Genomic DNA, 21,661 nt, shown 5'->3' with positions numbered 1-21,661 from the left:
TCTTTGAACGGCTTACCCGCCTAAGCAATCATCTCACTCACCATGTAGCTAGCTTCGACTGCTGCATCATTCTCTTTGATAGCTTTCTTGAAGAAATTTTGTTGCCTCAGTAGACATGTTGTAAGATTGGCGAGCCTGTTCTCTCTCTCATCTCCCTGGTCTTTTGCATCCTCCTCAGCATGCCTAGTTGAGTAATGATGTCTGATGTTGTATTCCTTGTGCACCACAGCTTTTTCTGTGCATGTAAGACACATCGGGCTGCCCCTGTGCTCAACAAGAGAATATTTCATCTCCCACTTTTCCTGAAATTGTCTGTGCTCGTCGCCAAGTCTTTTCGGCAGGTTTTGAGAAAGACATGACTGGGGCTGGGTGACCGGATATATTTTCCTTCCACTTGGTGTCGCTCCGGAATCACGCTGTGACTAATGCTACTAACGCATTGGCTAACTTGACAACAAACGCCACCGGAAGATGTCAGGGCAAGTGTGGCCCACGCAGCGACTCAAAAAAGAGAAAAGCGTGCTTGAGAAAAACGCGTGGGCCGCGAGTTTGAGACCCCTGCTGTAGACACTGTGGTTATTGTCAGGAAACATCTTTAAAATTATTCACCTGAAATCAAATGTTATGAAACCACTTTAATCAAGCTTATATTTCATATTGGTGGATAAGCTAACAGTCTGTTTGATCAATAACGGACCAGTCTACCAAAATATATATATGTCTCACCAGGTCCCTCACATAATGTCAGCTCTCCCCAACCTGGATATCCACAAAGGCAGAAACAAAGAAAGTGCTGAACCAAGCAGTCACCATCACCTGGACATGAGGGTGCTGCAGCCAGCATCAATAATTTGAACCACTCAGCACTCCATGAAACACAGAAAACTAGTTAATGGAAGCTAGCCCAGCACAGATTTTGGCAGATCTCCACTTGTTATTTCATAATCTAGGTCACCAAATGGTTTTTGAGCGTGTTTAGGCAAACAGTGCAGCTGTACAGGGAAAAAGACAAAGAAAGAAACAGAAGGAGGGTTATTAGCATTAGTGTTTGAGCTGATTTTAGCTCCGGCTTTATGGAAGGTCCTGACATGCTAATTAACAGGCTAACCCCCGTCTTGTCTCACTCCCCTCTACACTTAACATGCTAAATGATGATCTGAAATGAAAGCACCACTGCCTGCTTCCTCTGAGGATGAGGAGCTGGGCTTCTCTGCAGCAGTGGAGAAAACAACTGGCTAACATAATATGACAGTGTGGAATAGCCCACAGGGGCATGAGCATACATTAACATAATGTCAGTATGGGGCTAGAGTTGCCATTTGGACACACACACACACACACACACACACACACACACACACACACACACACACACACACACACACACATGTGCGCACACACACACACACAGTCACAGCAGGATTAGGCCCTGGGGTCAGCACATTTGCTTCAACCAACATAAAATCACTTCAGCATATGGCAGGCTAAGTGTTGCATCTTTGATTTGTGTAAGTGGATGATGTGGCGAGCTGTTTTTAACACACTTAAGTTGGTTATTCCTGGACTGCACACGGCACCACAGGCTATGCAGTGTAAAGCCGGGGTTGATTCAGTTTGTATGGAGTCAAACATGTCAGTATTCCTTGTTCTTGGAGACAGCCTGGCATCGCCTCAGTTCAGAGTGTTATCAATGGGCATAGGCCACAATGCCTCTGGATACAATTGGATAGACCTACAACCAATCAGTTGGTAAATGCAACTTGTGTTGTAAACGTGATAAACATCTCTCATCAACTTCAATTGCATCAATTGCAGTTCTTCGTTCTTTTAGAGAATACTGCTGCATCATCATGGATGGCCGATAAGGTCATGCTTCTCTGTACAGTCATCGTATCAAACCCTCCTTATATTAAATAATTGGTTGTGATTGGCCTGATTAGATCCAGGATGGGTGGAAATCTGTCTGAATGGGACAGAGGCCAGACCCCATCTGCCAGAGCAAATAAAACATGAGCTCCTAGATTCTTCTGGTTCCCAGGCTTGATGAGATATGTTTCTGTGCATGTACAGTATGCGTGGAAAAATAATATTTTTGGACACAATTATTGGGTTGCGTTTAGATTGTTGTTGTTTTTGGGTTTTTTTTGCAGTGTTTTCTTCAAACCACATCGACTAATAGAGTTGTGGTTTAATTTTCTAACTGATACTGTAGAATAACTAATTCTTTTTTGTTTTTATGTCTTCATTGGGGCTTTTGGGGGCATGTTTGAGTTTATTTAGATATTAGTAGATATAGTAGATATTAGAGAGGTGACACAGGAAATGAGGCAAAAGAGAGATACATGCACAAAAAGTGTGGCTGAGAGGTATATCGATGTTTTCTCTGTACTTGGGAAAATAATCACACTTTAGTTTGTCTGTCTCTCCCTCTCACCCATGGTCTGTCTGTCCTCATCTGTCCCTCTATGCATGTTTAGCATACACACATACTACGTATACATACAGAGTATCACTGACTCGCAGTGTGTGTTTTCTTGTGCTGCAGTCACAGCAGGCGTTGACTGAGTTTATCACCAAATCATCTAGACACACACACTGTACATGCAACGTGCCCACACATGACACACGTATACTTACGGAAGTGCATGTATTATGAGCTCAAACAGCACACGCATGTATGTCCTCCCTGTCCATCTCCTCCCCGCATGTCTCTTGCCAGCAGTGGTTTGATTGTCATTGACAGTTTCCATCAGAGCCGGGCTCATTTCACTCAATCATTTCAGGAAGTGGATTTTCCTCTAAAAGTCCAAACTGGAAACATTTTTGCCACAAAAGGGGCTCTTATATCCAGAAATTGTGGAGGATGAAAGCTCTGTCATTATCATGTAAATTGCAGTTTCGATTTACATTTTGGATGGAGGGAATTGGCGATCCCTCTGCCAGTCCACTCTCGCTCTCTATGGTTGACTATTATTTATAAAACCTCAGCGGGGATCTGGTGGAGAGAAAAGAAAGATGGATGGATTTGAAGGAGCGAATCGACAAGGCCGAGGGGGAACACAGAAGAGGAAGAGAGATAAGCCATAATGCAGCCATATTTATTGTTTTGTTGCTTTCTTTTGTCGCCCGCCTCGTCCTGATTGGTTCATTAAATGTGTGTTATGTTGGGGGAGATTTTGAATGAATCACAGGAGATCAAAGCCTGATCCAGGAGCAGGATTTAACTTTTATTAAGTGTGTTATTTCAGAGCTGTAGTATTCACCCAGCAGCCACAATCTGTTATCTGACGCCCACTGCTCTCTCAGTCTCTTCCCCATCCTCCCTCCCTCCCTCCTTTCCTCCCCCTCTCTCTGCTTGCTCTTATTTAGTCATTTATCATAACTCCAAAATACTGATTGCATCAGCCTGAAATTTCACCCCTGCTTGTGTGAACTGTAGTGCTGAGATCTGAAAATATGTTTTTCTGCCTCTCAAATGTCTCACGCTCCTCATATCCTCCCTTATCTTCTCCTTCCCTATCCTCTGTCCTGCTTCTTTCCATTTTTTTAAATTCTTATTGATTTCCTTTCCTATCATCTCATTTCTCCTTTGTTTTTATCCACTATCTTGTCCTCATTTCCTTTCTTCTCATCCTTTGTTCTGTCTCCTCTTTGCCTCGGTCCCTCTTTGTTCCTTTTATCATCTCCTCTTTATCATTTCCCTTTCTCCTTTGATTTCTTCCCTCTCCTCAACCTTCATTGCATCTCCTCCTACCTTTCTACTGGTTTCTCCCCCTCTCCCCTGTTCTTGTTTCCTCTATCTATATTTCATCTTCTTGCCTCAACCTCTCCTCTCCTCTCCTCTCCTCTCCTGTCCTCTCCTCTCCTCTCTGTTTTTCTCCTCTTCTCTGTTTATCTCCTTCTCTCCTCTCCTCTCTTTGTTTTTCTCCTTGTCTCCTCTCCTCTAACTAACCAGCTCCACTGGGGCCATCAGACGCCTAATGAGAACCTGAATGAGTCCTCCAGGGGCCTCTGATGGTGGACTGTGTATGTGCATGCTTGTGCGCACACGTGTGTGTGTGTGTGTGTGTGTGTGTGTGTGTGTGTGTGTGTGTGTGCGTGTGTGTGTGTGTGTGTGTGTGTGTGTGTGCCCACAGACTCCCATGAGTTGTGACTGTGTCTGTTTTCAGGCCTGCAGTGTGTTTGCCTTTATAGGAATTTGGCAGTTTAGTGCATGTTGACGTGTCTGAGAGAGAGAGAGAGTGTGTGTGTGTGTGTGTGTGTGTGTGTGTGTGTGTGTGTGTGTGTGTGTGTGTGTGCCTCATGTGGGCCCCTTCCTGAGCCTCATGACCTCTGTTACAGTACTGTGATTGGTAGCTTTCCCCTCTACTCCTAACACATTTTTTTACTTTGGTTCAGTGTTTGCTTCCCATCATAAAGTTTGCATATAATATTTTAAGACCCTGTAAAGCATGTGTTAACTCCTGTTCGTCTTTCTGTTTTAATACTGTACATAGAGAATGAAAGAACATACTGCAGCCTGATGTTCCAGGTATTTTCTCTCTTGAATAATGTGGCTCCTGCCTCCCCAAAAAGGACCACAGTAGAAAAAGCCTTTGGACTTCTACAGTATTGTGTTTTCATCCTTGTAATGACTTGTGGGACATCTCTCCCACTTTTATATTAATGATCAATAAAAAAAATTCAATCAATGGTGTGAAACATCACATATCGGTCGAGCTCTAGTTATCGCCTGTCTACATGCTGATATGTCGACCTGTCTGTTTTCCCATCAGGCTTTTGGAAACGCTAAGACGGCCCACAACAACAACTCAAGTCGCTTTGGCAAGTTCATCCAGGTCAACTACCAGGAGAGTGGCACTGTCAGGGGGTGAGACACACGCACACACGCACGCACGCACACACACACCGTCATTTGTATGATTCACATTCATACTGTTTTTGAATTGAACATTGACTTAATACTTACATAGTAATTAATGATTTGTTAAAAATAGCTGCTGATTAGTATTCCACAGTGGTCACATGAAATAATTAGAATAAATTTAATAATTCATATGTTGTGTCTATGAAAATGAAATACTATGTGTGAATAGCCTAGTTAACAGTATGATTAAGAAGCATTTGTTGGACCCTGATTATAAATTCACAACTGCTATTCATAATAGTTCATTTCCTGAAAGAGTCCCTCTGGTCTGTTTTCATGTTTCCCTCTCTGCAAGTCAACATTCTTCCCTGCATGTTGTTAATATCTTAAATATATGTCATAAATATAACTGACTGTGTGTGTCTGTGTGTCTGCAGAGCGTACGTAGAGAAGTACCTGCTGGAGAAATCACGTCTGGTGTACCAGGAGCACAATGAGAGGTGAGTGGAGACACATTGAAGATAATATACTGTGTTATTGGTTTGTCACTGATTCATCTGATGGTTTGTGTTGACATGTTGTCACCTACAGTAGTTGGCTCATAAGAAGATTACTGTCATGTATTTAACTTGGTAAGATTTAATCCAAGGTTATGACATGATAGATTTTAGTTTAAAGATATGACATGGGAATTCATTTTTCTGTAAACATTTCTAAAATATGAAAGTAATGAGCCCTGAAGAATCCCAGTTGATGTGGTGCAGTCATAAATTGAGAGTCATATTCCCCCTTTTTTTGAGAGATAGAATGTCAAATCCATATCTCTGCAATGATGTGTTCTTTGTCTAAGAAACTCAATACTAAAATAGTCTTCATTTCCTCCGTGAGCTGAGGATGTATCGTGTGTCATTCTGAAATAGGCCTGTGCCCTTCGCTACATTAACACTGCAAACTATCAGGTTTCCCTAAGAGTTTGGTCTTCGTCCGTTAATAATCAGAATGAGAGAATGGATTTCATAGAACTGTGTCCACTTAGTGTTTAAACAACGATGTCAGCTCACACTTCTTTTTCTCTTTTTCACACTAGCCGACTGTTTGTGGATTTCCTACACAGCGTGCCCAAACACTCCCATACATAAACACGTGTAGGAATTTCCACCTGTACCCACAGAGCTAAATTCATATTTTCCTCTTCTCAGACAACACATACACTCTCTCTTCTTGACTGTCTCTGTCTCTCATCTCTGCCAGTCAACGGTAAAACAAAATCACGGACCCCACCAGCATAATGGCTTTGTGAGGGAAGAGGAAAAACAATGTAAAACCGTCCACTGGTCATCTAATCCCTCTAACCTTGATTGGCCCAGGGTTTCTATTTCACCCTGATGACAGGCCCTGGCAGCCATATTGATAGGGTAGAAACTAAAGACAGGACCTCCCAGACGGCTCAGACCTGAAGCTAAGAGACAGGGGAGCGGCCAGGCTGGTGATAAACTGCAAACTATCTTAAATCTTAAAGCCAGTCTCATGACAGGTTGCCTCTGTACGACCCCGGTGTACTGTAAGAAAAGAATACTGAAAGAGAATCAGCTGATGCTGCCGAGCTTTATGACTCTGGCCTCTGATGGTATGATAGCTAGTGCAAGTGAGAGGCTGTTACTGTATGCAGCAAACATGAATCTGTCTTAAATTATTAATAGGTGCGCTTGTACTTATGAGTTTGTTATTTATATAATGTGTCATTAGTTTCACTAACTGAGGATCAGTAACAGTGGTGTTATGCACAGTTCAACCGGAACATAACAAAAGAGGCCCACGCAGAAACCATTGAAGTAAACCAAATACAACTCAACTCAACAAACTGTACCGGGTTAAGTTAACAATCAGCAGTAAAGCTGGTGTTGGTGCTCTGAAACTGTAGGTGCTAACTTAAACTGTGTGTAACATGAACCACGGCTAAAGTAAAACACAATCAAGCCAAGTGGGTGCAAGAGGGTCCAATCACTCACAAGGTGGGCAGGACTCAGATCTGAAAGAGGAAACATATTAAGTCACAGTGGATACAGTAGTAGCTGTCGTAGGGGTGGATAAGGTAATGAGAATCTACCAGTACAATGAAGCTTGTTGACTCAAGTCACCTTTTGGATGACAACTTGACCTGAGCAAAAATAAAAGACGTGAGACTTTACTTGACTTAAACCATGTTGACTCATATTACTTGTCGGTGTTTAAATTTTAAGTTTGAGTATAAAAAAAATTCTACATTGTCTTGAGAGTGCATACTGGGAATGACATTTTAATTCCAGTCAGTCAAGCTCCTCACTGACAGGTCTATGGATCAGATCAGATCAAATCATCACTTCTGCAAATTGAGAAATATATAAGTAAAATAAACAATACTAATTATAATACAAATACAATTCATTGTCATAGCTTTTTACCAGTTAGGTACTTTTTTCTTTATAAAGACAAGCTACTGCAGGTGAGACTCCGGTATCTTGAGGGACTTAAGACTTCACTTGACATAAACTGTGACTTGACTTGCCCCCCCCCCCCAAAAAGTCACATATATAGCCAAATATTTTGGAGCAAGTTTAGAGTCATATATGCCTGACCAGCAGCCAGCTAGTTAGCTTAGCTTAGCTTAGCTTAGCACAAAGACTGGAAGCAGGGGAAGCTGCTAGCTTGGCTCTCCGTTGATAGGAAGCTCGCTGGCTTTGCTGGCTGCATAGTTAGCATACAGACATGAGAGTGGTTTCAAGTTTCCCACATAATAAGAAAAATCAAATGTCAAACTATTGTTTTAATAAAAATTGGAATGAAACAAAAATGATGTTGATAATTCTCTCAACACAAACTCAAAAACCACAAAAATGTTGTAATGTGTGTGTGTGTGTGTGTGTGTGTGTGTGTGTGTGTGTTTCAGTGGTTAATGGGATAGTGATGTGCCTTGCACTCTGTATTTATCTAAACCACTCATTGCATTGAACTCATTTGGCAACTCCTATCTATGCACACTATGTACGTATGCCTCACCACACAGAGCCTCACATCCCTGTAAATATAGTCGTGTATATATATCAAATATGTGTGTTCTATGATATCCTTCTTCTTCACATATATAATCTTCTGTCTTATTTCTTTATTTTGTTGTTTTGACACCAAATTCTGTGTAACTGGGTAATTGAGGGTTAAGATTGAGTTTTTGAACATGTATAGCATTCCATGGCAAATAGATGGCTGGAAAATACTGCCTTAAATCAAACCTTTTGTCCCTTTCACTACTCAAGGGCGGTTTGGGGTCAAGGGCACTGGTTTTAGTCTTGTATCCATGTCAGTAATAGTTGTACTTAGGGAAATAACCATGCCCCTTGTCTTGAAAGGACCAAATTCATTAGGAAACCCGATCTGCACATGTCACTGTTAATATTTACTGTTGTGACTTAAGCTAGCCAGCCAGCTACAGTTTGGTTCAGGTAGCTCATCAGTGTTCGTTAAGAGTTATTTTCAGTGTTGATTACTTACCCAACTGTTTGTAGTAGCAGATACAGGAGCAAACATAAAACATATTTGATCATCTTTAGGAGATGATCAAATATGTTATTAGTTAGATTAGTTCAAAGTTAAAATCATTTTAAAAGTTGTGATGAAAGAAAATATTACCTTGAAGTAAATCTGAGGCACAAAGTGGTCTTATTAAAAAAATAAAACTTGGCATTTATGTATTATTTAGTAGTATTTAATTTACATTAAAGGTCTAGTGTGTCCGATTCAGGGGTATCAGAATATGTCAGAAATGGAATATAATATTCATAACTATGTTTTCATTAGTCTCCAGAAGCCCTAAAAGGCCATACATACATATATTTTATTCCACCCGTTTTCTCGTGATAACGAGATAATTTCCTCCGTTTTTTCGTGATAACGAGATAATTAATTTGAGATCTTGAGAAAACAAAACAATAGTCTAGTGTATTAAATCAAGTGCGCCCGTACTACGCAATGTATGGCAAATGCATGTAGTCCATGATACAGAGTGAGCAAACATATTACGCCACTGTAAAATCCCTTTGATCCATCATTTCTGACAAAGGTTGATACACTTGATCTCAGGACTGGAGTGAGGATTAGCCAAAGTGTATCAACCTTTGTCAGAAATTATGGAGCAAAGGAATTTTACAGTGGAGTAATAGGTTTGCTTGCTCCGTATCATGGACTACATGCATTTGTCATACATTCTGTAATACGGGCGCACTTGATGTATGTATGTATGTATGGCCTTTTAGGGCTTCCGTATTAGTCTATAATCACTTGAAAATAAAAATCATGATGGCTCTAAGGGAGTGAGGCCACAGAGTTGCAGTCAGCAAACACTGTTAGGGGCTGTTAAATCCTACACACTGTTTCCATTCTTTAAAAGTCAGGACACAATTTTTTTGCATTGGTTTGGAAATCCTTCTTATTTTTTAGGTCTCAAGGTTGGCAAGTATAGCAGAACCACACCTCCTTAATGACAAACTTTCCATGTTATAGTATCTATATAGCCTCTAAGTGCTTCAGTTTCAGTTAAAAACATCTTTCTACATATCCACCAGTTCTAAATCTGAATTCTTTAATATTATCCCTGGGCTTTTAACTTCCCAGCACTCCATCAGACACCAAGTGTCCCCGAGCAGAGGACTGAAGCTGGTTTCCAGCTGTAATAGAATTACATCTCAGTGTGGCCAGTCTTTGTGACAGAGGCAGGACCTTAGCTCCAGCCCACACACCACACTGCTGCTTTGTTTGACTTGAAATGCGAGCCTACGGGGGGTTAAAGGTGTGACTTATTTGTAACACCTCGTAGGTTTGGGTTGTGAAATAGGCTGCAGATTAAGAGTTTTTCACCGTACTCCACTCCAAAGCTTTCAATGGAGTCTCCCTCCCTCAGGCGTCGCCTCAGTGAATTGTCCTCAGTTTACCTCTGAGAGAATTTAAAAATGATTCAAGAAATCAATACAGGAAAAGTGTTTCACTGCTGTAGAATTATAGCCTTTAACTTTCTGTGTGTCTGTAGGAACTACCATGTGTTCTACTACCTGTTGGCCGGAGCCAGTGAAGACGAGAGGAAGTCCTTCCACCTGCTCAAACCTGAGGAATACCACTACCTCAACCAGGTCCGTACACACACACACACACACACACACACACACACACACACACACACACACACACACACACACACAGAGCATAGCTAGCAACGACAAGGAGAACATGAGGCAGAGGCAATAAAATATGACGATTATAACTAATTGCATTGGCATGAATTATCCAGTGTGGTGGCATGTCATTTATCAGCACTGAAACCGACGTCAATTATTAATCAAAAGCAATTTCGTGTCATCATGTACAGCAAAATGATGTCGTCACGATGACACGATGATCTGGCCATGCGCAGAAATTAAAATAATGTGAAGGAAACCGTTGGCCTCATGCAAGAAGCAAGATTCACCAAACTCTGCCCAAATTGTAAATAATTTTTTTCCCCTTGTGAAGAAAGGCAGACTTCCTGTACATGACTTGTACAACACGTCTGGACTCTCTCTGCCTCAGAGAAAATTATGAATACCAGAAAATTTGTGATAATACAAAAAATACCAAAAAATCTCTGAACTCACCCAAAACATGCCACATAAAAACAACTCTGTTTGTATAAGTGGTTTTTGCCGGAGGCCTAATGTGACGTTTCAGTTTTACTCTGCTGCAAAGAATTCAAAGGAAATTTCAGTTCCTTTGTTTCTCTCCATAAATGGTGAACATCCATCCCGGATGAATAGTATGTCATTAGTAAAAATAAAGCTAAGGCTCCATGTGGAGGATAATAGAAATCTCTGCAGCTCCGTTCCCTCCTTTCCTCTCCTTTGGATCGTATTTACTCATTTATGATAACTGGATCAAGTGTTGATTGCATCAGCCCAAAAATTTCAACCCTGCATCTGAGTGTGTGTGTCTAGCATGTGTGCGCGTGTGTGGCTGGGTGTGTTTACATGCTTGTGTAGGTGCCAGAAGCCCCCCATATGTGTGCATCTTTTGCAGTACATCTGTGTGTGTTGGCAGCAGATGTGTGAGTGTTCATATTCCCTCTTCCTATGGCAGTACACTGGGGAGGCAACAAAAAAACAACTCCTTTGTTCATCTCTTTTGGCTTCCCTAAAAAAGTAACAGTTTTTCCCCCTTCTCCTCCTCCTCCTTAATCCCCACGACAACAAACCCCCCCTCCCCACCTCCATCCTCTGCTGCCGGCTGCCTGTTACTATGCAGCTCTGTTTCCATGGCAACAGCAAGAGTCAGGAGTTAATCTGGCGCTGACTTGCTCTCGTGCGCCGGCAGTCGTGTGTGTTTGGGTCCACACGCATTTGTCTGAGCGTACACACAGACACTCTTTACAAGTATATGATATCCATATTCTATCTATCAGATTAATTTTATTCTCTGCATGTTCATCCGTCTCTGTATCTGTCTGCCTTTTAAACACATTTACTCTAGTGCTCTGCTTTTAGTCCAGTTGTAATCCTTGAAGCGGATGTAATCAATCATACTGACAATTATCACCTGAACTCGCAGCTTCTGGGACTGTATAGTGAGTTTCAGCTCATTGTTTAGCTGTCTGGCTGCAACTTCACTGTTTAGTTTCACTCTTGCTGCTCTCATGGCGTCACTTTTGGCTGCAGCATGCAAAGCTCTAAAAACCTGCTCAACACCGAACAGCAGACAGACACAGTAAGCCGTTAGCTGGTGAACACATGGAACATTCAGCAGCTAAAGACACAGATATTTCCCTCAGGACAGAGTGAAAAGAGAGTGAATATTGGACCACAAATACAACTCCAAATAAAGCAGCGGCAGTGGGAAGGGTTAGGATAGAATTAACATTAACTGAATGTATATAAGTTGAAAATGTATTGCAGAAAAATGGTTACAAAGAGTTTACTTGTACTTGTACTTTACTTTAATTTGGTGGTATTACTTCACTTTCAGAGGGAAATATTCTACTTTTTACTCAATCTTTTGACATCTAAGTTAAAATATTTATTTACTTTTACTTCAGTAAGATTTTGTTTTTACACTTCTACACAAAAATAAGTCTGAATACTCGGTATGTGTTGTGTAAGTTTTCACTCACTGGCTGAGATTGTGCGGTTTCTGAGATTTAAACCAGTTGTATCCACAGTGATGTCGTCACATCATGGATTCAATTACTGCAGCTCTGGAGATGTGTGTGTGTATGTGTGTGTGTGTTTGTTTGTTTGTGTGTGTGTGAGGATTAGTAATTTCTTCCTCACATATTAACAGCATGTGTCATTTTTCTACACTTTCAAGTGTGCGTATTATTGTTATGTGTGTAATCCATGCCTTGTTAACCCGCTCTGCCTTGCTTCCAGATGACAAAGAAATCGCACAAACACCACTGGGACAATTACTATGAGAGCGAACTGGTCAGTATCACGTGGATGACAAGTTGTTTGTGTACGTCTGTGCTCATGGGTGTGTCGTGGTACTCTGGGTTTTTGGTGCCAGTCTTGTTCTCTCTGCTGTCCACACCCGCCTGCTTTCACTGCAATGGACTAAAGATGGTGACCTGAACTGACCTCGGCTGGTCCAGCTCGATAAAGTGCCTCTGAAATGTTTAAAGGGATACCTTTAATGTTAATGTTGCTTTTTGTATTAGAAGGAATACCACCTTGAGTATCTTATTTCAAGTCTAATCATTGAAAAACAAAACAAAACATTGAAACATGATTGATAGAAAAATATAAACTAATAGATAAAGTTCTTTGCATGATGGAATCCCTTTAATCTTTCGCTTTGGATGCTTTGCTGTCAGGAGATGAGTGATGACATCAAAACTGGAAACCGCCGTCTTTAAAGGGAAGGTTCAGGATTTTACCTTCACCACTTCATTTACATGTATCTTATGACACACACGTAACATTGCAGGGCATTGTATCGTTGAAAGTAATGGCCTAAGAGTATAAAAACTCTGCTGAAAAAAACTCTGTGAAATAATTAGTGACGTCCTTTAATAATAATGATAATGAATGATATGTATTATACTGTATTATATATTATTTTATTTAATCTAATGATAGAATGGTGGACTTAACAATTTAAATATAATCTAAATATATTTAATAGCTACTAGCTACTATAAATAGTATCACAAACATGTTTCATGAACATTTGAATTATTATTATTATTATTATAAACTTAAACAGTTGTAACAAAATATGTCCTGTAGCAGGTCATTTTGCAGTAGAACAGTAACTTTTGTCATCAATAGATGATATATATCAAATGGCAGCACATTTTGAACAGTAAACTTAATTAACGAGCTACATTTGGGGAAAAAAACCCAAAGGTCTAGTTAGTATTTACCAATGACTATATTTCATTGATAAATATAATATACTTCACATCCTGAAACCTCCCTCTAAGTGTGTGGTCCATTTTGTGTGTGTGTGTGTGTGTGCCTGTGTGTGTGTGTGTGTGTGTGTGTGTGTGTGTGTGTGTGAGTTCGCCGGTTCACCAGCCTTTGAGTCTGCCACTGTCTTGCCAGACTCCACCTGTAGTGAGTAATGTTTGGTCAGTGGGATTTGTTGCGTGGTTAAAGGATTCAGTATCTCCTAATAGGAGATTATGTTACTTTGACTTTGTCTGCAAGCAAACACTTGACATCGGTTAGCATAAATACAACTGGTCTATTGGTCTTACTGTATTTCCCTCTTGACTTTGGCTCTTTGTCTCCCACTTTTTTTTAACTGTTCTTTTATCCAGGAAAGGGTTTCTGAGGACACCGGCTCTTTTTTAAGCTCTTATTGTAGGTTCTGCTTCTCATCCATCCAGTTAAAGGAGTACTCAACCAAAAATCTGTCTTTTGGATATGAAATACTCTCCTCATATGATTGAAATGGGCTCATATTGAATTCAAATGGTGACCCGGAGTCATGGAAATCTCTCAGATCACTCCTGCAGAATTCTCCGCCACATTGCTCTGAGGGGAGTGGCATATTTATCAGTTTACAGGCAAAGTGAAGGTTGTTTGGAACATCCTGAACATGAAGATCAATGCTGGAGGTCCGGGTTATGCTGCAGGAGTGATTTTGGAAGTTCCCATGAAAGTTTTTGATTCATGTCTTTTGCTGTAACTGCTGTGCATCACTTTAAAATGTTTTTGTGACTCCAGGCTGACAGCTGAGTCCTCTGAGAAGGAGTAAGCTACAAATATTTCAGAGCCTACATGGGGTGAATATTTGATAGTCTAAAGACTTAATGAGAAGAATACTTCAACATTTTACAACTATACTTATTTGCTTTCTTTCCACGAGTGTGATGAATAGATTGACATCAGGATGTCAGTAGAGGAAAAACCCACCTGTGACCACCAAGCATCATACTGTCATACTGGACTTGTCTTTTGTTTTTATATATTTCTGTTCATGTCTTTACATTTTGTACATTGCAGAAATAAGTCAGCTTTAGAAGTTTGGACAGAACCAGGCTAGCTGCTGTCTGTATGCTATTATTAAATTAACTATTTTGGTGTAGCTTATAGTTGTATGTTTGACATTTTATGATTTATGTTAAGCACTTTGAATCACCTCGTTAGAAGGTACTACAGTATACAAATATGTATATTTAAAGACAGGAGATTGTTATTCATCTGCTCGTCTCACTCTCACAAAGAAAGTATTTCTCAAAATGTTGAACTATTCCTTTAACTTCACTAACCCTCGGCGCTCCTTTTCCCTTTTTTCTTTCTCTTTTTTTCCCCCTCCCACTGTCTGCTGACACACGGTCTCTCTCAAGGGTCAGTCAATGACCTTATCAGTCTGTGACCCCACTGTCTAAGGAGATGATGTCACACACTCACACACATAAAAAGCTCAGCAGCCCTCGACAGCTGTCTGAGCTATCTGACCAACCCTTTGGGCCTATTTACCCTCTGACCTCTACCACTGGTCAACGTGCGGTGGACTCGCCTCGGTAAATAGAGACACTCAGCACTTTGAACAGGGACAAGTATATACAGATTCCAGATGCAACATCTGGGGCTGAAAATAGGAAACAAACAAATAAATTTCTTAAAAAAACAAGTATTTGACTAAAGATCCCAAAGACCAAACATGTTCTGGATGTTTGCATTTGATGTGTGCAGTCGGGTGTTTGGTTCTGGGCCTCTGTGGCTGTGGGTTTGCATTTTGTGCCTGTTTGGGTGTCTTTGGTTTTTATGGCTGTGTGGAATGTCTAGTGACGGGTTGGCATGCTGTTTCTGGCACAACATCGACCGGGTGCCTTGACAACGTAAATCATGATTAAGTCATGGTAAGTAACAGGAAAAGCCTCGACTGGATGCACAAAGCTTTTAACTGGATCTATGAGTGATCTGTTAAAAAGGCTCCATGTGCAGCGTCTCAGTTTTGTGTAAACCTGCACCAGAAGTGTTGCAACTGGCATATGATTCCAAATTTTAAGTTCCGAAAGGAGAAAAGATTCTTTGTTTGAAATAAGTAAGATGAACAGATTGTTTCTTAATCATCCATTTTCTGCACTCAAGCATCCCTTGTTCTTATTTTTTTCTAAGCACCAATAGCTAAGGTTTTGGTTTTTGACCAAAGTATTCCCTCACAACTGGCCAAAATTGATCTCTTTATTTTCTCAACTTCCTCCAACGTATCACATTGTGCTGCTTGGCGCTGAGGTCTGACATACCCGGCAATTTGAAAAGTGGCTTTTCCCGGGTCTCACCGTAGCTCAAGAAGCCTCAAAAACCCTTTTGTTGCAATTGGAGAAGCTCGCTGGAGAAATACGCCGATTGTTGGCCCAGCAGCTCCTGACTAGCTCTAAGCCAAAGGAAAACAATGGAGAGGCAGAGGAGTGTTGAATGTTAAAGTGTAGAAGAGGCAGTCCAGAGTGTGGATTATGGGTTCCTGTGTCTTCTCTCGCTGGCCGGTCGCTGTGGTATGTGCTAATTACAGCCTGAGAGAGGCTCGCTGCTGGAGCAGAGACATGCTGACCGACCGGAGGGCCCGAGGAGACACACACACAACACACACACACACACACACACACACGCACACACCATATACAATCACTGTTTACATACATCTCCTCTCCCTCCTTTACAATCACTTTATGACATTACACTGAAATGTACATTACTCGTATGTTCATTGAGCAGAGTTTCTTCAGAAAATGTGTCCACAGAGGTGGCTTGTGTTTCGCTTCCTCCTTCTTCAGAAGATTTTCAGACACGCTGTTTTAATTAATCACTTCAAAGCAAACATTTCAATTTGATTGATTACTTAGTGTCGTCTGCTAAGCTGAGTCAGACAACCATGACAACAGTTTGTCTCCTGTAATCGATTTACTTCCAACATGGTGGTCCTGCCCATTAAATACGTGGCCATCAGTTGGAGTTTAGCCCTTTGACTCAATATTATTCCAAGGACAATGATGTGGAAATGATGTTCTAAATGAAGGAAAATTATCTTTTGATTTGTTTGAGTCATTCTGACCTTAACCAATCACATTGCATAAGCACAAAGGAGAGGACGCTATCACAAGAAAACCAATAAACACCATCATAATCATTTTGCTTTTAAATTCAGCCAAACTTGTTTCAAAGTCATGAATACAAAATGCTTTAAACACTTGATTTTGGTCTTTGTTAGTCTTGACTAGATTTACTTGCTTACTTTACTTGCTTTGATTTAATGATATATATTATAATTTAATTGTATTTTTAGGATCAGGTCTTTATTTCAAGTCATGAAATATTCTGGGAAACTCTGCTTAGTCACACACACACACACACACACACACACACACTAATTTAGCTTCTACAGGAAACTTTAAAAAAGTGTCTCCATCCTCTGTAACAGCACAGTTATCAAACAGGTTTTTTTTGTGTTATATGTTCATTTTATGATGCTGATTCCTCTCTTCTTCTTCTCCTTCTTCTGTCTTTGTATGTTTCCACCTGACACCAGCAGGACTGCTTCACAGTGGAAGGAGAGGATCTGAAACATGACTTTGAGCGGCTGCAGCTGGCTATGGAGATGGTCGGCTTCTTACCCACCACACGCAAACAGTAAGCTGAGCTACGTGTACATTATACATTAGTTGTTCAATGACTGATTACAGAACCTCAGTCCTATCTGTTAGAATCATTCATCAGTCTTTTTAAGCAGATTGAATGTATCAGATTACATTTCTGTGTATTACTGTTACAAACTCTATAAAATGACATATTACAAACTAAACACACTTCATCTGATGTTCTCACAAAACATTTACATTTCTTTGTAATAGTATAATGCATATTTTTATCATTTTTGTCCATCCATCATCTAAAAGCTGGAACCTGAACATTGTGTTTGGGTTAGGCACCTTTTCAGATATTTGTTACACAGATTTGGTACAAAGGTTAGCTTTCTTTTGACTGCTTGGAAAAAATCCCTCCAAAATACATGTTAATGTTATTGCTGTTATTTGATATCAAACTTTTGTAAATTGGAGATGTTTGCTGATTGGGTGGCAAGCATTTTTTTTGTGTCACCTCATTGTCAATATCTGTCGTAAAATCCTCCATCCTATGAACACTCTCTGTCTCTAGTTTGTGGTTGTACAGTTTCACGAGACTGGGATTGTCTCAGAGGTCACAACAGGTCATTTTAGACAGAGAGCTCAAGTTACAAAAATGATCTCACTACAGTGAAATGGTCTCCTATTGGGACTAACATCATCACACGAAGAGAGGGCTCAATGAATCCATGAGGGTCTCTGCTTTCCAGTCATATTAGATTTATAGAGTTGCAACACTGTCTGAGCACACAAGCATCTGTAAAAGGACTTGTGGGTATCCATAGAACCCATTTTCATTTTGCCAGCCCTGAAAACAGACAGTGTTGCAACTCAACTCTCAGATATGTTAAATGAGGCCACGCCAGCCTTTACATGACGAAAATTAAGCCTAATGTTAGAGCAGAATAAGCGTCCTGGTCAAACATCTCTGAACACAAAAACTCTTTCCATTCATTGTAAAAACATGTTCAATATGACAGACGGTTAGTCGCCCAATATCATATAAATGTATTAACGAAAAGTGCCTTTCTTCTTTGTCAGGATCTTCTCCCTGCTGTCAGCAATCCTCCACCTGGGAAACATCCGCTACAAGAAGAAGACTTACAGGGACGATTCCATCGACATCTGCAACCCAGAGGTCCTGCCCATCGTCTCAGAGCTGCTAGAGGTGAGCAGCATGATGCGCCCATCTTCGATTTAGTGAAGTTCAAATCAACACATTTTATTAAAGTGGAAAATGATGTTTGTAAATTCTAATTTGATTTTAATAATAATCCAGTTCTTATGTGAAAAAAGCCACACATGACAGGTCTGAGTCAAAAAACACAGAACATTGAGTCCTGCTGACTTTATGCTGAAATACAATACTCTAAATACTTGAAGGATAATAAAAATGAAGAATTGGAGCAGGGCTTTACCACAGGGCTTGTTTATTCTCCCTAAATACTTTCTTTGCCATTTTGTCTCCCAAAGTTATTCCATCACATGCCCACTGGAGGTACTTAAAACTCCATGGACTTGGTGAACTTTAAGAAACAAGTAGCATCCATTTGAGCCAGTCACTTTTCCTTTTTGCTATGTATTTTGTCAAACACTGCGAGAGATCGGGATTCCTGTTGCCAGAGTTTACCTCCCATATGGGGCTTCACAAAAAACCTTTTAAAGAGCTGAGGACTCTCTGCGTACGAGCACAGCTTGTGGTGACAGCGGAAGTTAAGAGGTGCTTCAGGTCCCAAAGAGCCGTCCAACCATCCAGCACTTCCACAAAGTACTGTTTGTGTTAAGGCTATTTTCAGACCTCTTGTGCTGGTGTGCTGTTGCGTAGGCGAGCTCTCCCACCAGGAACAACGAGTCCTTGTTGTTCTCATATCACCTGTATGGTTAAATCATATTTTCATGATTACATAAATCATCAGGCGCTCGTAAAAGCTTCACAATGATATTTTAAAGGCTGTGACATATATGACTTGCTTGTCAGCAGCTGTTTTGTCTCCTTCATTCTGAAACGATTTTCTAAACCACTTGTTTTTCTGCAGAGCGCTGCAGACATCTGCCTCAGCTTGTCACTCACAGTATGCGTGTGTGGTGGGTGGTCAGTGCTTGTCCAATCACATCCTTTCTTGTACAATCGTAACTTGTCTAATTGCATATTTGCAGGCAGGCAGATTAGTTTGCTCAGCAGCAGCACTATGTCTCTGTAAATAAAGTTCAAATGAAGTTCAGCCAACCTCTGGTTTCAGCTGCATTATAGTAGGAGCAGTACAGTAGAAGTAGAACTGCCTCAGACTGTTCATAGACTCCAGTGTGCACTGTGGACAGTTTCATGCTGGTGTGTTGTTCATCATGCTTTATTTAATTTGTTTAATATTTTTATAGCCTCGCTTCTGTTTTACTGCTGCACAAACAAAAGCAGAACTGAAAAGTAGTTCTTCTAAAAGCTTTGATATCTTCCTGACCTCAGTGTAGACACTGTAGTAATTATCCAACACACACATAATCAGCCTGCTCTGCAGGTTCAGACTGATTTGACTATTTAATCGTCCCCAGCCTTGGAAAAACATTTGCTCGCATGGGTTAATATGCCACACAGCGTTTACAAATTTATGATGTTGTGCTGAATCTTAGGTTCATTCTTGACACTGAGCACAGACCACACACACATACACGCTCATACACGCTCATCAGTTTTCACTGCAAGGACAGCTCAAACATTCACATGCTGCTCTGATTCACCTCGGAATTGAGGGATGGTGGCACTTTCTAGTCTTTGTTACAAACTTGAACGATTAGCCAGACGTGTTTGTTGAGTCACTGACAAAACAATGTCCAAAGTGTGCCGGAGACTCCTGTCAACAGCGTGGTTGGGATGTTATGACTAAAGAGAGGCTGCCAGGGTCCCCTTTAACATCCAGACTGGTGTCTTTGAGTCTAGAGGTCCGGAGGGGGCAGTGACGTGAGCTGAGCCACATGTGGGCCACATGCTCAGGGTTTGTGTTTTAAGTTCAAGTTTATTTGGATGTCTGTTAGTTGGTGCAGAGGCAGTGGTTATTTCTCCCTAGAGACACATAAAACATTCTTAAACCAAAGAAGAAGAAAGGAGGGAAAACCAAAACACAGTTTAATGAAATCAAGAGTCGCAATGAAACAGTGTTTTGAGGACTTCTTAACCCTTTGATTTGGCAACATTCCTATGAGATGTAAGACGGGTCAAACACTTGGAAATCTGGAGTGGAGGGCAGATAATTAAAGAATGTGTGATGGTTTACTGGTTGCATGGGTCAACTGACAAATTGTGTTTTCCAGGAGGATATAAAAGCATTAAACAAGAAATGTATTGATTTTGAAAATATGTCTTGGCTAAAATGTTGCCTTTCATTTCATTACAACCTGACAGCAAAGCATGATATTACCCCACGAGCTCATTTTCTGTCATAATTGAATTAGCTTGATGCTAACAGAGAGGGGTTGTATAGACCAGACAGGCGCCCTCAAAAATACGTAACACTTAGGTTTAATTGATAATGCCTGACTTTATTTTAAGACCCTTTGCATAAATGTCTAAAATAGCTTGTTGAGGTTTGCTTAATGCAGTTTCGTGCGAGTCACGAGGCTTCAGAGTTCAGCTGAAGTGCTCCTGGTGGCTCTGAGTGAGGTCTTAATTTGCATGATTAACAGTGTTGGAATCAGTCCATACTTCAGTTTGACAAATAAAAAGGCAATTTCAGACAGGATGGGTGAACTGCTGCTCTCTATTTTACTGTGCTACACTCATGTGAAGCACCTCTCAGGGAGAACTGATTGGCATGAGTGTGGATTGATGAATGAATAGGAATGAAACTAGCTGGGACTTCCTGTTTCCTGTGGAACTGGAAGAGGAAATAGAGCTCGTAGGAGCTGATGGACAGATGACAGACTAGATCCTCTGAGCTGTGGGGTTGAGTGATTTGACCTAAACAGAAACATTCCTGTGCAAACTGGTAATCAGTCCTCAGAGAGTATCTTATGTGAGAACGAATCACACTGAAGCCTGACTGTTGATTGTATGTTAAAGCTAAAAACACAATTTATGAGCCTGAGGTCAGTCCAGTCCAGACTGGACTGGACCAGTCTGTGTTCACTCATCACCACCTGACCAAGGCCAATACATTATGATAAGGGATGGCTTTTTACAGATAGGGCCCATTTTGTAAGTTCTAGAATAAATCTAGCCTTTAATATTGAAGGTCAAATGTATTGGTATTCACTGTTTCTTAGTTTTATTCAGGAGCAGGTGAAAAGAAGGTAAACAAAGGTCAACAGTATGTCTTTACAGTTTACCACCTACTGCAGTCTTGTGCTTCTAAATAATACCAAGCAGCCTTCATGCCTATGAAGTGAAGCCAATGTAAAAGTGCCAAAAACTGCAGTTCCTCAAATGTCTACTTGAGGCTGGCTCCAGAACAAATCAGTCTCCATAAGTCACCATGTTAAAATGTCCAACTTCCACCCGCCTCTGGTCCACCATTGATCCTTGTCTTTGTAAATGTTTCGATTAGGCGGAAGAGGTAGGACTGCGAAGATGGCGGCAGCCAGGGCCAACACACTCTGAGCTTCACAATGGTTCTTAAGAAGCCTGTAGGTGACGTCATGGATATGACATCCATTCAATCGTCAATAGACAAGACAAATAA

The 21,661-nt window shown here is 40.8% G+C and overlaps 1 protein-coding gene across 15 annotated transcripts in view; it reads left to right on the top strand.

The window, feature by feature from the left end:
* LOC104929550 (unconventional myosin-IXa-like) overlaps positions 1-21,661 on the top strand; it is a 135,000-nt gene that overhangs the window by 61,573 nt on the left and 51,766 nt on the right. For 12 of the 15 annotated variants that reach the window (XM_027291539.1, XM_027291538.1, XM_027291528.1 and 9 more), the window contains 6 exons: positions 4,776-4,870; positions 5,305-5,367; positions 9,924-10,023; positions 12,289-12,342; positions 16,898-16,998; positions 18,033-18,159. In XM_027291539.1, the coding sequence (XP_027147340.1) occupies positions 4,776-4,870; positions 5,305-5,367; positions 9,924-10,023; positions 12,289-12,342; positions 16,898-16,998; positions 18,033-18,159 (540 nt within the window). The remainder of the gene's footprint in view (positions 1-4,775; positions 4,871-5,304; positions 5,368-9,923; positions 10,024-12,288; positions 12,343-16,897; positions 16,999-18,032; positions 18,160-21,661) is intronic. The other 3 variants (XM_027291527.1, XM_027291535.1, XM_027291533.1) reach the window with 3 other exon arrangements.

Source organism: Larimichthys crocea, chromosome XIX (genome assembly GCF_000972845.2).
Source record: "Larimichthys crocea isolate SSNF chromosome XIX, L_crocea_2.0, whole genome shotgun sequence".
In the NCBI taxonomy this organism is placed as follows: Eukaryota; Metazoa; Chordata; class Actinopteri; family Sciaenidae; genus Larimichthys; species Larimichthys crocea.
The sequence above is the reverse complement of the archived record's forward strand: the minus strand, read 5'-3'. Positions and strand labels throughout refer to the sequence as shown.